This window comes from Apodemus sylvaticus, chromosome 12 (genome assembly GCF_947179515.1).
Source record: "Apodemus sylvaticus chromosome 12, mApoSyl1.1, whole genome shotgun sequence".
Lineage (NCBI taxonomy): Eukaryota > Metazoa > Chordata > Mammalia > Rodentia > Muridae > Apodemus > Apodemus sylvaticus.
The window spans coordinates 85245397-85259948 of record NC_067483.1 but is presented as its reverse complement, the minus strand read 5'-3'; the positions used below and the strand labels follow the sequence as shown (position 1 = coordinate 85259948).

The 14552-nt window shown below is 40.6% G+C and overlaps 1 protein-coding gene across 1 annotated transcript in view; it reads left to right on the top strand.

The window, feature by feature from the left end:
• Positions 1–2044: 2044 nt before the first annotated feature.
• Positions 2045–14552, top strand: part of Adss2 (adenylosuccinate synthase 2) — a 33025-nt gene continuing 20517 nt past the window's right edge. Inside the window, exons 1-3 of the mRNA XM_052200031.1 lie at positions 2045–2344; positions 13325–13427; positions 14105–14173. Of these exons, the coding sequence (XP_052055991.1) occupies positions 2162–2344; positions 13325–13427; positions 14105–14173 (355 nt within the window). The 5' untranslated portion in view covers positions 2045–2161. The remainder of the gene's footprint in view (positions 2345–13324; positions 13428–14104; positions 14174–14552) is intronic.

The following is a 14552-nucleotide window of genomic DNA, read 5'->3' as shown; positions in this document are numbered from 1 at the left end:
TACAGAATATGATTCTACGCCATATGTATTTGTTTGCAATGATGAGTATTGTCTTAGTCAGGGTTTCTATTCCTGCACAAACATCATGACCAAGAAGCAAGTTGGGGATGAAAGGGTTTATTCTGCTTACACCTCTGTATTGCTGTTCATCACTAAAGGAAGTCAGGACTGGAACTCAAGCAGGTTAGGAAGCAGGGGCTGATGCAGAGGCCATGGAGGGATGTTCCTTACTGGCTTGCTTCCCCTGGCTTGCTCAGCCTGCTCTCTTATGGAACCCAAGACTCCCAGCCCAGAGATGGTACCACCCACAAGGTACCATCTCCCCTTGATCACTAATTGAGAAAAAGCCCCACAGATGGATCACATGGGGGCACATCCCCAACTGAAATTCCTTTCTCTGTGATAACTCCAACCTGTGTCAAGTTGACACACAAAACCAACCAGTACAAGTATTAAATCCTAGGTCTTATATGTGCTAGTAAGCAATGAGCTACATTCTTTATTATTAGTCTTTTTTTCAAAGCAATTGTTTTCTTCACCAAAATTTAATGTCACAGTTTGGATTGCAGTGAAAACATTAGCTCAGGGCTGGAGCATAGCTCAGCAGTTAGGAGCACTTGCTGTTCTCCTAGAGGATCTGGATTCCATTTTTAGCACCTAGTATCTCGGTGGCTCTCAACCTTTCTAATGCTGTGACCCTTTAATAGAGTTCCTCGTGTTGTGGTGACCCCAGTCCCCAACTATAAAATTACTTCGTTGCTATTTTGTAACTGTAATTTTGCTATTGTTGTGAATCATCATGTAAATACCTAACAGATAGGAAATCTGATATGCAACCCCTGTGAAAGGGTTGATTGACCCAAAGGGGTCTCAACCTATAGATTGAGAATAGCTGTATTTTCAGATGTCTTACAACCACCTGTTGCTCCAGTTCCCAGGGTTCTGGTGCCCTCTGCTAGCCTCCAGACAGACAGAGACAGACAACACAGTATGTGATCTCTCACACACAAATACTATATAATAAATAAATACAAAGATAAACCCATATTAGATGGACAATGGGCATACTCTGGAGCCATTGACTACTGAAACACTTAGAGCAGTACATACAGAGGCACATATGGGCTTACTCAGTCTGCAGACTGTCTAAGGTACCATTTCAACCCTCATGACAGCAACTGAAGTGTTATTTAATAGTTTGAAGATTTGGGGGGCGGAGGATAACTCAGTGGTAGAGTATTCGCCTCAAATTACAAGATTCTAAATTTTTCTCCATCACATCAAGAGAGGAAAAAAAGTGGGAGGAGCAGAAAAGAATTTTTTTGTAGAAAGAACATACTTTATAAAATATGGTAAAATTTAAGATTGTGGGGACCAAATAACACAGGTGCACTCGGATATGACGTAGGCAATTGACTCATCTCTGTGCCTCAGATACTGTAAAAATGAGAAGGGTTAGGGTTCTATCTCTAGATTTCATTTTTATTGCTTTTGAGTTTGCGCTTTTAGTCCCTTTTCAATTCTACATATATTCGGCTCCACTCCAGCTTCCACATATTTTTAAATTCTAGTTTGCGTTTTGTAAGGGCATTTCATTCTTTAAAATATCCAAGTGTTTAAACACAAAACAAAATTGGCTTTTAGAGACCGAAACCAGCCAACCCTGACACCTTAGTTTCATTCCTTGGGCACCTCACAAAGCACTGCATGCTGGGAATTGTAGTTCCACACCCCTCAAGGCCTTCACCCCCCCTTCCCCGCCGCCGCAAGTTTGAAAGGCCAAAGAAGCTAGTGGGCGGGGCTCAGAGGGCGGAACTCTCTGTTAGCCCCGCCCCCTGGCCTCCGCTCTCGCGCGGTTCACCCCTGAGCAGCGCGCCAGGCCGGGGATGGGGTGTGGCCTCTGCCCTGGGGTGGCGGCAGTTGAGGCCGTGGCGCCTGCGGGCAGTGCAGCGGCTCCGGCCTGCGCCAAGTGGTCCCGCCCTGAGCGGGCTGCGGAGCGCGGGGCGGGGCCTGGAGGGAGGGTGGCGGCCCGCGGGGCGGGGGCGGGGCCGGCCTCTGGCTCCTTCTTCCTCCGCATGTGGCTGGCGAGCGCGCAGCAGTTGGGTTCACTCTCGGTTCTCCCGCTCGGTCTCCTCTAGGCTCTTCTGCCCTGCCGGGAGCCATGTCGATCTCCGAGAGCAGCCCGGCATCTACCTCCCTGCCCAACGGCGACTGCGGCCGCCCCAGGGCGCGGCCCGGAGGGAACCGGGTGACTGTGGTGCTGGGAGCGCAGTGGGGCGACGAGGGCAAAGGGAAGGTGGTGGATCTGCTGGCGCAGGACGCCGACATCGTGTGCCGCTGCCAGGTGAGGGAAGCCGGGGCCCTTTCTGGGACGGCCGGCGCGGTGAGGTGTCACCTTGAGGTGCTTCCCTCGGTCTGGGAGCTGCGGGGACCCCCTGCCCTGGAGTCTCGGGTGACGCGGAGCTCCGGTTGGCTCTGGAGGAACCTGGAAGATGCGCGATGTTCGAGCTGCATTTCGGGGTCTGGGGACTGGGTTGGCGGGGCGCCGCGGGTAGAGTAGAGGGAGCTTCCGCCCGAGGCCTGCTCGGGACTCCCGCTGGACCTGGCCGGGCCCACCCACCGGCGCGAACTAGGAAGGGTCCTTTTCCTCAATTTCCCTGAAACCGAGACCAACAAGCACTGCATTACCTGCAGGCTTAGGCACGCAGAACCTCGCCTCCGTTGGCCCACTTTGTTGATATCAGAGTCCTCAGCGGGGCAATGAGACTTGTTTGGGGTCCTTCGGTGCTTTTGCTTGTTTTTGTTTTTAACTCCGTATTTCATAGTTTACTATTTAGGGGAGATCTGTTTTTAATTACTCATCGTCCCCTGTAAATTGAAGAGTGTGAGGCAAGTAGATACGGAGATTTCAAGTCGGATATTTAGAAATATTTGCAAGGCTTCGGTCATATAAAAAGTTGACTTTCAGGAAACCCAGTGTTTCCTACCCGGAGACACGTGGGTTTTAGTGTTAGTTTTTTTCCTATTTGTCATTTGCTTTGAAGCAGCCTAGAGGCTAGGCCTTTGTAAAGGCTGTCCGAAAACTATCTCCCTGTTTCAGAATTCAAAATAAATGAGCAGTTCCCACAATCAAAACAACACGCAGTGTTGGAAGTTAATGGTGGCATATTTAGGGTGTAAGAATTTATCTCCCTTGGTCGGGCCTTTAATCCCAGTACTCGGGAGGCAGAGGCAGGCGGATTTCTGAGTTCAAAGCCAGCCTGGTCTACAGAAGGAGCTCCAGGACAGCCAGGGCTACAAACCCTGTCTCAAAAAACCGGGGGTGGGGGTGTGGGGGGGGGAGAATTTTTCTCCTTGGAGGTACATGGTTTTTGTGTGTGGATGCCTTGTGGTCTAGGCTAGTCGTGGGAGGCTTTCTACCTAAAGTTGAAGCCTATGAAGAAACCGGTCTGTAAAAAGCCAGGTGACGTGGTGGGTCATCTCCCTTTTTATTGTGTGCAGACACACCTACCCTGTCTGAGCTAGCTATTGCTCCGGCCACTGCTTCACCACCGATCTTCTCTTCCTGCAGCTTGTCTGGCGACATGCATATTTAATGCTGCTCTCACAGGTGTTGGCATGGAATCTGACTCACTTCGCCATCGCCCAGAAAGTGATCCAAAGCCCAGCCTTCACCTTTCACTTTTAAAAGTCAGATCTGGTAGTTGGGCTGAAGACTTAGGAAAGCACCTCAACTCTTGCTGGGCAGAAGGATGGGCTTGAGGCCTGCTTGCCTTTTTACTTGGAAATGTGCACAGGTCCAGCTGCATTGTAGAGTGCATGGTTGTAGCCATTGTGGCATTTCTCTAAAGGGGTTTCAAAATAACAGACCTTTAAAAGGTTATAGAATCAGTTCGGCAGATTGACAGTGTTACTATTTCACCAAGAAAGTGTTTGAGTGCGGGGCAGTGGTGGCGCACGCCTTTAGTCCCAGCACTTGGGAGGCAGAGGCAGGTGGATTTCTGAGTTTGAGGTCAGCCTGGTCTACAGAGTGAGTTCCAGGACAGCCAGGGCTGCACAGAGAAACCCTGTCTCGAAAAACAAAAATAAATAAATAAATAAAAGAAGAAAAGAAAAAAAAAAAGAAAAGAAAGTGTTCCTGAGGGAGGTCGTATATCAGTCTGATCTGATGACTTTGGAATCTCCAGAGGAATGATTGGGGAGGAGGCCAGCAGAGAAATAAATGATCAGACTTCTCACTGTTATAAACTCCTTACTACTTATATAATCCTTACATTTTTTTTCTTGTATACTTTAGGATTTTTACTAATCTCATTAGCTGTAAGAAAGTGAAGAATAGACTTAAGCATTTTCTTTCTTTTATTTTTGTTTTGTTTTGGTTTAGTTTTTTGGGACAGGTTTCTCTGTATAGCCCTGGCTGTCCTGGACCTCACTCTATACCTGGGTGGCCTGGAACTCAGAGGTCAGCCTGCATCTACCTCCCAAGTTCCTTATGGTACCACTGACCCTGTAACATTTCTCTTTTGTGATGATTCATCTTTGTAACTAACTTTCTTGACCAGCATTATTAGTAACTCAGTATCTGCTTATTGAAGTTCTCTTAGGTTCCAACACTGAAGACAGTGGGCTATAGAGAGTAGAGAAAGCCAATGGTGGGAAAGACATTCTGAGCTTGGATCGATTTTGAGTTTATTTCATAATTTGGTTTTTAGGTATAAAGAAAAAATTATGTCACAGGAAAATGGATGGAATTGGAAAACATTTTGCTAAGTAAGTCAGAAAGACAAATATAGAATGTTTCCTCATCCAAAGGAAAAATTAAAAAAAAGACAAAACTATCTGGAAAGAGGAAGGAAATTGGGACAAAGAGTAAATATAATCAAAGTTTGAAAGTGTCATAACTATTCAACCATTTTGTACAGTCACTATGTGCTAATTAAGTATATATTCAAACGTTTATATTAATAAAATGTATCCTGTGTTAGAGTTTACACGTAAACGTTTATATTAATAAAATGTATCCTGTGTTAGAGTTTACACGTCATTTCTCCAGAGAGAGAGAGAGAGAGAGAGTATTCCATATTTCAAATAGAATCTCAAAATAATTCTCTTGCTTATGAAACATAAGTTGAAATGTTTTTCAAGGGGTATTTCCTCGGTTATACATCTTAATAAATAAGATTTCGTTTGGGAAAGAAATAGGTGCAAAACTAATGCCATTTTCACTCTGGAGCACTGAAGGCCTGTCTTCTGCCTCAGGATCATAGACAGTTATTTATAAATGTGTTGGTAAACAAGTGTGTAGGATTTGAATCAAAGCATGGCCATTACTGCTGTGTTGCTGTTGGTTTTAAATCATTATAAACATTTTTTTTTTTTTAATGGAAAGGAGAAGAATAAGTAGAGGAGCAGCCGCAGGCTGATGATTCATCCAGGAAACACCTATTTTGTATCTACAGGACAACACTTAGCTCTGCATGGAAACGCCAGAGAGGGCAAGCCAGTGCCTACAAGAAGCTCCTAGTCTAGGAAGTACTGCTGTGCTCATGGGTCCGTCGCCAGGGCAGGGCTGAGGAAGGTGGTGGTGTGTGGAGACAGGATAGCACAGTTAGCTTTTCAGGAACCTATTACTGTTCCCATCTTCCCCCAATAAATGACTATATTTTGTTCCTTTATTTTGTTGAGTGGGGCTAGAGATGAGTAGACTGTAGTACTTGGTGCCAATCCTTAGTTAGTATTCTTAGAGAAAGCAAGGGGTTGATCTTGGTTACCATGATAGACATGGTTTGCCTGTAATCAGGTAAAACTAGGTACTGAAATTTGATACTTAGGGTCCAAAACTTAACTACCATCCTTTGAGGCAACGATGAGTGCTGCTTTCATCGCGAGTTGTTTCATAATGGAAATTTAAGGTAAGAAACAAACCCTGAGACTGTCATCATTTCCAGATTCTGTGTAGTTGAAACTGAAAGTAGCCATAATGGTGAAAGGCCAAGTACATGTTTTTAATCTTCCAAAGCTTGTCTGAACACTTGGACATCTTTCCTAAAAAGTAATGCAGATGCCTTTATGTATTTTCTTATGTAGTGTGTCTGGTTATATTGAATAGTTCAATCAGTATACTGGTAGTAATAGTCTACTTTGGAGTCACAAGCTAATTGAAACTAGAGCTTAAAAGGTGATTATTGTGGGACTGGAGAGATGGCTCAGTGGTTAAGAGCACTGACTGCTCTTCTGAAGGTCCTGAGTTCAAATCCCAGCAACCACATGATGGCTCACAACCATCGGTAATGAGATCTGACGCCCTCTTCTGGTGTGTCTGAAGACAGCTACAGTGTACTTAGATATAACAATAAATTAAATCTTTAAGCAGTAGGGCCTTTAAAAAAAAAAAGAATTGATTCTCCTTTTAAAAAGGTGATTATTGTTGACAGGTGCATTAGATTGGTGAAACAGTTCTCTGGAAAAGTGAGGATTTAGTACCAAGAAAGTGTCACTGACAGTAAGCATTAACTCTGCCAGGTTCTTTCCCCCTAACCCCCTTATGGTTTTTCAAGACAGGGGTTCTCTGTATATCTTTGGCTGTCCTGAAATTTGCTCCGTAGACCAGGCTGTAGATCAGTCTAATGAGAATAGCATCCTTTTTGGTTTTTGGAATAGTTCAATGGGGTCTGAGACATTGTGACTTTGGCTCTAATCTATAGTGGGAACCCCACTGTTTCATTCATTTTGAGCTCTGTTGATTATAGCAGTGTCCATGTATTCAATAGGACATTATTTAGAGTCCTAAGGGGTCTGAGAAGTGCCTTTGGAATTTGTGTATGAAACTTTGAGCTTTTGCCGTTGTAAAAGAAGATACCATTGTTTTGTATTCATAACACTGCCAAGAGGTTGTCTTCATCTCTCTCACAGCAGGAACTCACTTAAGTGTTTAGAAAGAGGGGAGTAATTTGAAAGAACCGAAAGGCCTCTTAGCAAACTAAACTAAGAATGGACTCATTCTGATGGCAGGCTGATCTCATTTCCTTTTAGCTCCCTGTGCCTACACCTTTTTAGACGTCTCCAGGACGTTAGAACTTCAAAATTAGAAACTTAGACATATCAACAATGTTTGATCTGATCTTCTACTGTAGAATTGGCTTGGTGGCCTTTGGTTTTGAAAAGCACGGAAAGAAAAAAAATATCCAAAACAGTTGTCTTCTGACTTAAGATTCAGTTAGAAAAGTCTGAGAATAATTGCAAGATGACTAAGAATTGTTATTGCATCCCTGTATCCTGCAGTGCCATTCTTTCCGTTATTGTCCTGGGCGCCATAGAAATGTTATTAAAATTCAGCATTTAATCTCACATTGTTATCACTAGCTTGAGAAGTGAACTCCAAGAGCAAGGGCGTACACTTACTGTGTGTGATGGGCTTGCATCCTGAATCGTAAGCATTCTTTGTTATAGAGAAGGGAAAGAAACTGAAACAAGCAATGTGAGGATTTGTCTGGTGGTGGAGGAGAGTGATCAGGGCTGCTCTGGGCTTTCTCTCTCAGCATTCATAGCATAGCACTTTAAATCTTGGCTTTCTGAGTCTGATTAGCTCAGATTGGATTACTGTGCGTGTCTGGATCAGTCTCTGTGGCCAGGGCATGTTTATTGCTATTAAGGGAAAAGAGGGGTAGCTGAACATACTCTTAAAGCTGACTTGGAGTTAATTTCATATGGAAATACAAGACAAGAAAACATCTAGGAAATTTGGGTTTGTTCTTGTTCATAAAATATTCTTTTCTGGATCAAATAATCTTTGGAACCAAATTATTTTCTTATTTCAATTGTAGAGAGTAAAACAAACAAGAGTGGAAATTAGCTATATAGGAAGTGCAAACTTCTGGTTTCTTTGGAAAGTCAGTTATGTCAAATGATGGTTTGTTGGGGCACAGGTGAATAGGATGTTTTCCTGAAGCAGACACAGGTGAATGGAATTTTTTTTTTCCTAAAGCAGACAGTGAAAGGACATGTGATGTTTAGAAGGAATATAAATATGACCCCACAGAGATTGATTCGCTTTGCTCAGCTTAGCTATTCTTTGATGACAACTTGCATATATTGGTTCACCTTACATCGCCTTGTTGAGCTTTGCTTGTGGTGATGTCATAGGGAGTAACTTGCTGAAGAACTTCTCATGAGGTTCGTGCAGCCTTCTTGCTGCTGCAGCAGACTTGGGCTGCTTAGTGAGCCTTACAGTTTCTTATAGATTGAACTGCAGCTGCTGATTCGTGTGTTGCTGTTTGCTAGTGGACAAGAGTGAGAACAACAAAGACTGGGATTGCCCCAAAGAACTATTTCTGAACAGGTCCCCCAAATCCTAGTACCTTTTCCACTACCTCTGGTGGGTGGTGGGCTAGAGGGGAGGTTGAGCCCTTATCAAAGTAGGTTGAGAAAACTTTATGCCTACAATATAGTTTTTTAAAGGCAAAAGGGGATTCATTATAAACCTTGCTTTTTGTTCTAGGTGAGTTTTAGTTGTTGTTGTTTTGGGTTTGTTTGTTTGTTTTGTAATAATGTTATTCCAAAGCTCTCTGATGTAATACCCAAGTTATTAAGAAGCTTAATGTAAATTCTTGGTTTGTTTGTTTGTTTTTGAGTCAGAGCTTCACTCTGTTGTCGAGGCTTGCCTGGAATTTAACTATTCTTTTATTTCAGCCTCCGGAGTGCTGGGATTGCAGGGTTTTTTTTATTCTTTTTCTGCTTGTTTATTTTAAGGACACAAGTGTTTTGTCTGCTTTTATGACCACCTGTGACTGGTATCTGTGAAGGTCTGAAGAAGGTCAGAAAACAATTGGAGTCTTTACCACTAGAGTTCTGTATGGTTGCAAGCTAAGCACTGAACTGAAAGTCCCGCAGGAATAAGTACTCTTAACTTCTGGTCCCTCTCTATATGCCTTAGTTACTTTTTTTATTGCTGTGATAAAACACCATGACTACTAAGGCAACATGCAAGAAAAAGCATTTAATTTGGCTCATGGTTTCAGAGTCTATTACTTTTCAATTTAGCCCCAGGCAGAGTTTTAGGACAAGGGCAACAGCAGCAACATTCTTTGCCAAAGTTTCACAAAAATGCTCTTTAGCCCACTTGCTATTATTATTTGCATCTAGGGCCTCTTGAGCTAAGCCTCCACACACACAGTCTGTATAGCTCTCAGCAGTATTCTCTTCCAAGATCTTACTAGGATGGCCCATTAAACTCTGCTCACATGGTTCAACTATTTGCCTATTCCAAAGTCTCAAAATCTTACACATTTTTCTAAAAAAACTCACATGGTCAGGCCTGTCGCAATAGTTTGTTCTCTGGTACCTGTTTCTGTCTTTATTACTTTTCTACTGCCATGACCACACCATGACCAAAGCAACTTAAAAAAGAGAATGTTTAATTTGTTTGTCTTATGGTTTCAGAGGGTTAGTGTCCATGATGGCAGAGTGAAGGACCAGCTGAGAGCTCACATTTGATCCTCAACCATGAGGCAAAGTGTCATGGGAATCACTAGTCTTTTTTTTGCCCCAGTGACAGATCTCCTCCAAAAGGCCACACCCCCTAATCCTTTCCAAACAGTTCCATTAACTGGGTACCAAATATTCAAATATATGAATCCATGGGAGTCATTCTCATTCAAACCACCATACCAGCCTCTAGAAACTTAATCTTAACATAAAAGTTGCAGTCAAAGAAAACTGGTAACAAGTACCCCCTAGGGGATATGTACCTCATGAGAAGGTGTTTTGTGATGAAAGGTTCTCCACTTTTTATTCATGTATTTATTGCTCATTTTTGTGCAGTTAACTTGCATTTATTCTTGGTATATACTGTAAAAGCATTCAAATTTAGGATTTCCTAAAAACTTTTCACATAATATAATAAGGTGCTTCGGGGTTAATACTTTTTTTTTGCTTATTTTTTGGAAGGAGCAAGTTTGTGTGTTTCAGATTAAATCTATGTTAAAAGTGAGGCCATCTGAGGCTCATCTGGTCATGTAGCAATGGAGTTGTATTGGAAGTGGCTCCATTTCCTCTGATAGTTTGCAGGTGGGAAGCTAAGGTCCTGGGCAGTAGTGCTTCCATTTAGAACCTCTTTGTTTTGCCATCTGCTAATGTACATGCCCTCTCCTTGGGTCAATATCTGTGTTTGAGGACAGTTGCCTGAGCTCTCGAGATAATTTTGCATTTTACAATCTATACATATTTTAGGTTAGCGTCCAAACAGGTACTTCAAATCTGACTTTTTACCTGTTGTATTTTATGAATATGACCATGTACTACAACGTATTTTACAGATTAGCTCATTTAGAAACCTCTTATATGTAGTATCCCCCTAAGCTTATCTCACTGTATCTCAACTCTTAATAAGGAAATTCAAGATTATTCCTGATATTTTCACCATATTCCTGCATTTGCTAAATTTAAATAATTTAAACTGAACTGGTTATTTAAAAATGGAAGTTAGTATTTCAGTGAGCAAACTTTGCAGCAAAATGGAATTTCTAGTCTTTTATAATTGAACTTTTCTAGCCCAAACTATGTAACTTGGATGAACTTAGGGGGGAAGCTAATTTATCTCCCTGAAATTATTACTCATAACCACCTGCCTTTAAAAAAGAACCATGCCAGTTTTTAACTGTTAGGTGTCACTGTTGTTAACACTATTATCTGTCATGGTAACTAGTAGCTGAGAGAATAGGCTTGTTTGATATTGTGAGCATTCTTAGATAATAATTACAATAAATAATGCAGCCTTTAAACAAATCATGGACTAAGGGGGTACTTCTGAGACAGAGCCTTATGTAGCCCAGGCTGGCCTCACTCACTACTATAGCTGAGGATGACTTGAATTCTTGGTCTTCATGCTTCTACCTCCCAAAAGCAGAGATTGCAGGGGTGCACCACCAATATATGAGTTTTTTTACATATGTAAACATTTATCCTCCCAAACTGAAAAAAGGCTTGCACCCACTCATTATACAGTTTTGCAAAATTATGCAGAACTTGAAAATAAGACTCTTTGTTCATAAGTGCAGTGGATCTTTGATGTCCAGTAACCTGCTGTAAATGGTGAAAACAAATTTAAACCACTTAAGTTTTCAGGACTCAGCAAATGCATTTTCTTAGGCAACAAAACTTGAAGAGGAGATTACAGATGAGTGACATTTAGTTTTTGGAAGGACACTTAAATTAGGATTTTCCTGCCTAGGATAGTTCCTATCTCCTTTTATTCTAAGTGGTTTGATTAAGAGGTATTGAGAACGTAATTCACTTTGCCCCTTAATGGCTGGATTTTTAAAATTGAGTATGCTGCATTCATGGTGTTTGTGGCTTAGGGTGTTTCAGATTTCAGACTTCTAATTTGTGTATGAAACATAAGCTTCATGGTGTGGAATTTTCCACTAACGGTGTCATTAGCACAGAGTTTCAGGCTTGGAGGCTTTTGGGATTAGGAATGAATATATGTACGTATGTAAATAAATATGTAACTATTAAATTTAATAATGATTTAGAATTAAACAATTTTAGTCATGACAAATTAGCATTTTCTTGGGGATTTAGAATTTTTAATGTGCTTCTTATTTTAAGAGATTTTTCTTGAAAATTTGAGACATGTTATTTTGAAGCACAAAAATGTATGATTTTTAGAAAGACTGATTGGCCTTATAACAACAGGAAACTGGAAACAACTCATGCATTTCTTTATGAGACTAGTTTAATTATTGTATATACAGAATGAAATGGTTTTATTTGGAATTTATGGAATGGTCATTAACATTGTGAAATAAATAAATCTAGTTGTCTGTCACCAGATGATATTTTGTTCATTCATTAAGAATGAAATTGCATAATTTGCATATATAGTTGTTTAACATATATGAGAAAAATGATAGTTGACAACTTGGAAAAAGGAACTGAGGTGGGAGGAGAAGATAAAGGAAATGAATATCAAATATATAATATGCTTGAGATTCAATACTTTGTTCAGTGAGTGTGCAATACAAAAAAAAAAAATTAAAAAAAAATAAAGGATGGCTGTGGTCTCCTGTGGAGGATCTAAGGTTGAGTCCTCACATGGTGACAAAACCCACAACAAAATAGAAAATAAATACATATTTTTATGCAAAAATTTTCTTCAGAAGGATACTAAAATCTTGTAACTGGTACCAAGTGGTAAGTATATGAGAAAGACTTGGCAATTTTGCTCTGTGTGCGTGTGTGTGTGTGTGTGTGTGTGTGTGTGTGAGTGTGAGTGTGTGTGTGTTTTAAAATGCTACATAATAGTGCTATTATCTTAAAGATAAAAATTGAAGAGAATTGTATTCTCTTTTGCTGTTTACTCTTCAAAGTTTGTTCTACAGTCAAATCAGTTGCTTTGTATTTCTTTATTTAATTTAAAAGTTGGAAAAAGTATGTGGTCATTTAATATTGTTTTAATATTTAATTTTTGAAATTTAGTATTTGACATGTTACTACTGATTAACCATAATAGCCATGGCTTTTGACTGTAATTCTAAGCATTAAGGATTTCTTGATCTAATGTCTTTTAGAAAGTCACTAACTAAATGCTTAAGATGGATTTGTAAACTAGAGTCTTAATAGGACAACCAGTACTGGGAACTACTTGGAGACATATCCTAGTTTAAATCCATCTAAGAATACAAATTCCAGATTTAGAGTTGGTTGATATATCAAAGAGCAATGGGGGTAACCTGAGTATGATATTAGAATAACTGTCTGCACTGTAGCTGTGTGTGTGTAAAGAATGATGACTAATTAGATCGATACATGTCCTATATAGGGCCAAAGTCAGCCTAAAAAACTAAATTAGTTTTGCCTTTCCTACCTGTTCGCTCTTAAAAATAAATGTGATTTTGAATTCACAAATTTCTTGATCCTTTGACAGAGATCACTCAAGTATACTGTAGTGTGGAAAGAAAAAACACAAACAATTATACATTTTTGATACACAAACACACATACCACACACATACACACACACACACACACACACACACACACACACACAAACGGCAAACATTTGAGTTTCCTTGGGTTGTATTGACTTTCAGCAAGGATTTTTGTTGTTGCTGTTGCTGTTTTTTGGATTTTTTGGTTTTTTCGAGACAGGGTTTCTCTGTGTAGCCCTTGCTGTCCTGGAACTCACTCTGATGACCAGGCTGGCCTCGAACTCAGAAATCTGCCTGCCTCTGCCTCCCAGAGTGCTGGGATTACAGGCGTGCGCCACCACTGCCTGGCTCAGCAAGGATTTATTAGGCTCAATGTCCCCTTTATTCTGTTTCAGGGAGGGAATAACGCTGGTCACACAGTCGTTGTAGATTCTGTGGAATATGACTTTCATCTTTTACCTAGTGGAATAATTAACCCAAACGTTACTGCCTTTATCGGTAAGTGTTTAAACTGAACTTCTTGGGGGGCATGGTAGTGTTTCATTATCAAAACTGACTTGACGTTTCACTGACCGGATGGTTTCTTGATGCCTCACTAATTTTGGCTGTGATGCCTTATAGGACAGACCTGCCAAGCTGCTTATCACTCTTGGGTCTTGCAGAAGTGGTTCCAGGGTGTTTACTTGGCAGTCACCTGTGGGCATCATAGCCTTTGTTCCATAGAGAAGTTCTAGTCATCAATGAGTTTCCAAAGACTTTCAACTCCGACTCGTTATAAGAAATCATTCTAAACCCTTACAGTCTGATGATTTATATTCTGTTGTTTAAAAAATGTTCATGTTATTTTGTGATCACTAGCAGAGTGTGGTTCTAAAAGACTTCGGTGTAGATGGTGACCCAGCTTCTTTCAGAACGTAATTCATTTATTACAAAGAAATTCCAAGTTGTTTTGAACATGATTTTAGTGTTTTATATCCCCTATCACTTATATGTATACTATAAACTTTGAGTACTTTCTGTGATTTCTTCATAAAATGCAGTGCTCTGTTAATGAATGTGTAACTTGTTCTGTTCAAAATAGATGGTTATTATAGATGTCTACATTTTAACATTTATGCATATGTCTATATTATAATTACAGGTGTTTAAGGTGGAGGATTGTTTGTTTCTTTTAGGAAATGGAGTGGTAATTCATCTTCCTGGATTGTTTGAAGAAGCGGAGAAAAATGTTAGAAAGGGGAAAGGTATGAATGAATGGGTCTAACTATGATGTGTTATTTTATACAGTTTCAGTACGATCTCATGCCAGATAAACTGAGTATTTGTACTTAGAATTTACAGATTATTAGAGTTCACATTTTTATGAGTTTAAATCTCACTCATAGTCACTATTTCTAATCAAGGAGAGCATCCTCATAGATCGTTGTAAAGGTACCAGGTCTTTGATGTGTTCATTCTTCCTCACTTGAACTTGGGGTAGCTACAGTGACAACATACGTACTGCCAACTCTTGGAGCTTTGCACATTGCTAAAACTTCTGGACTATACTGCTGCATCACTGAAGGATTTTTCCCCTAAAGCAAGGGATCATGCACTGACCTGAAAAGAAGCATCCTTGAGTTT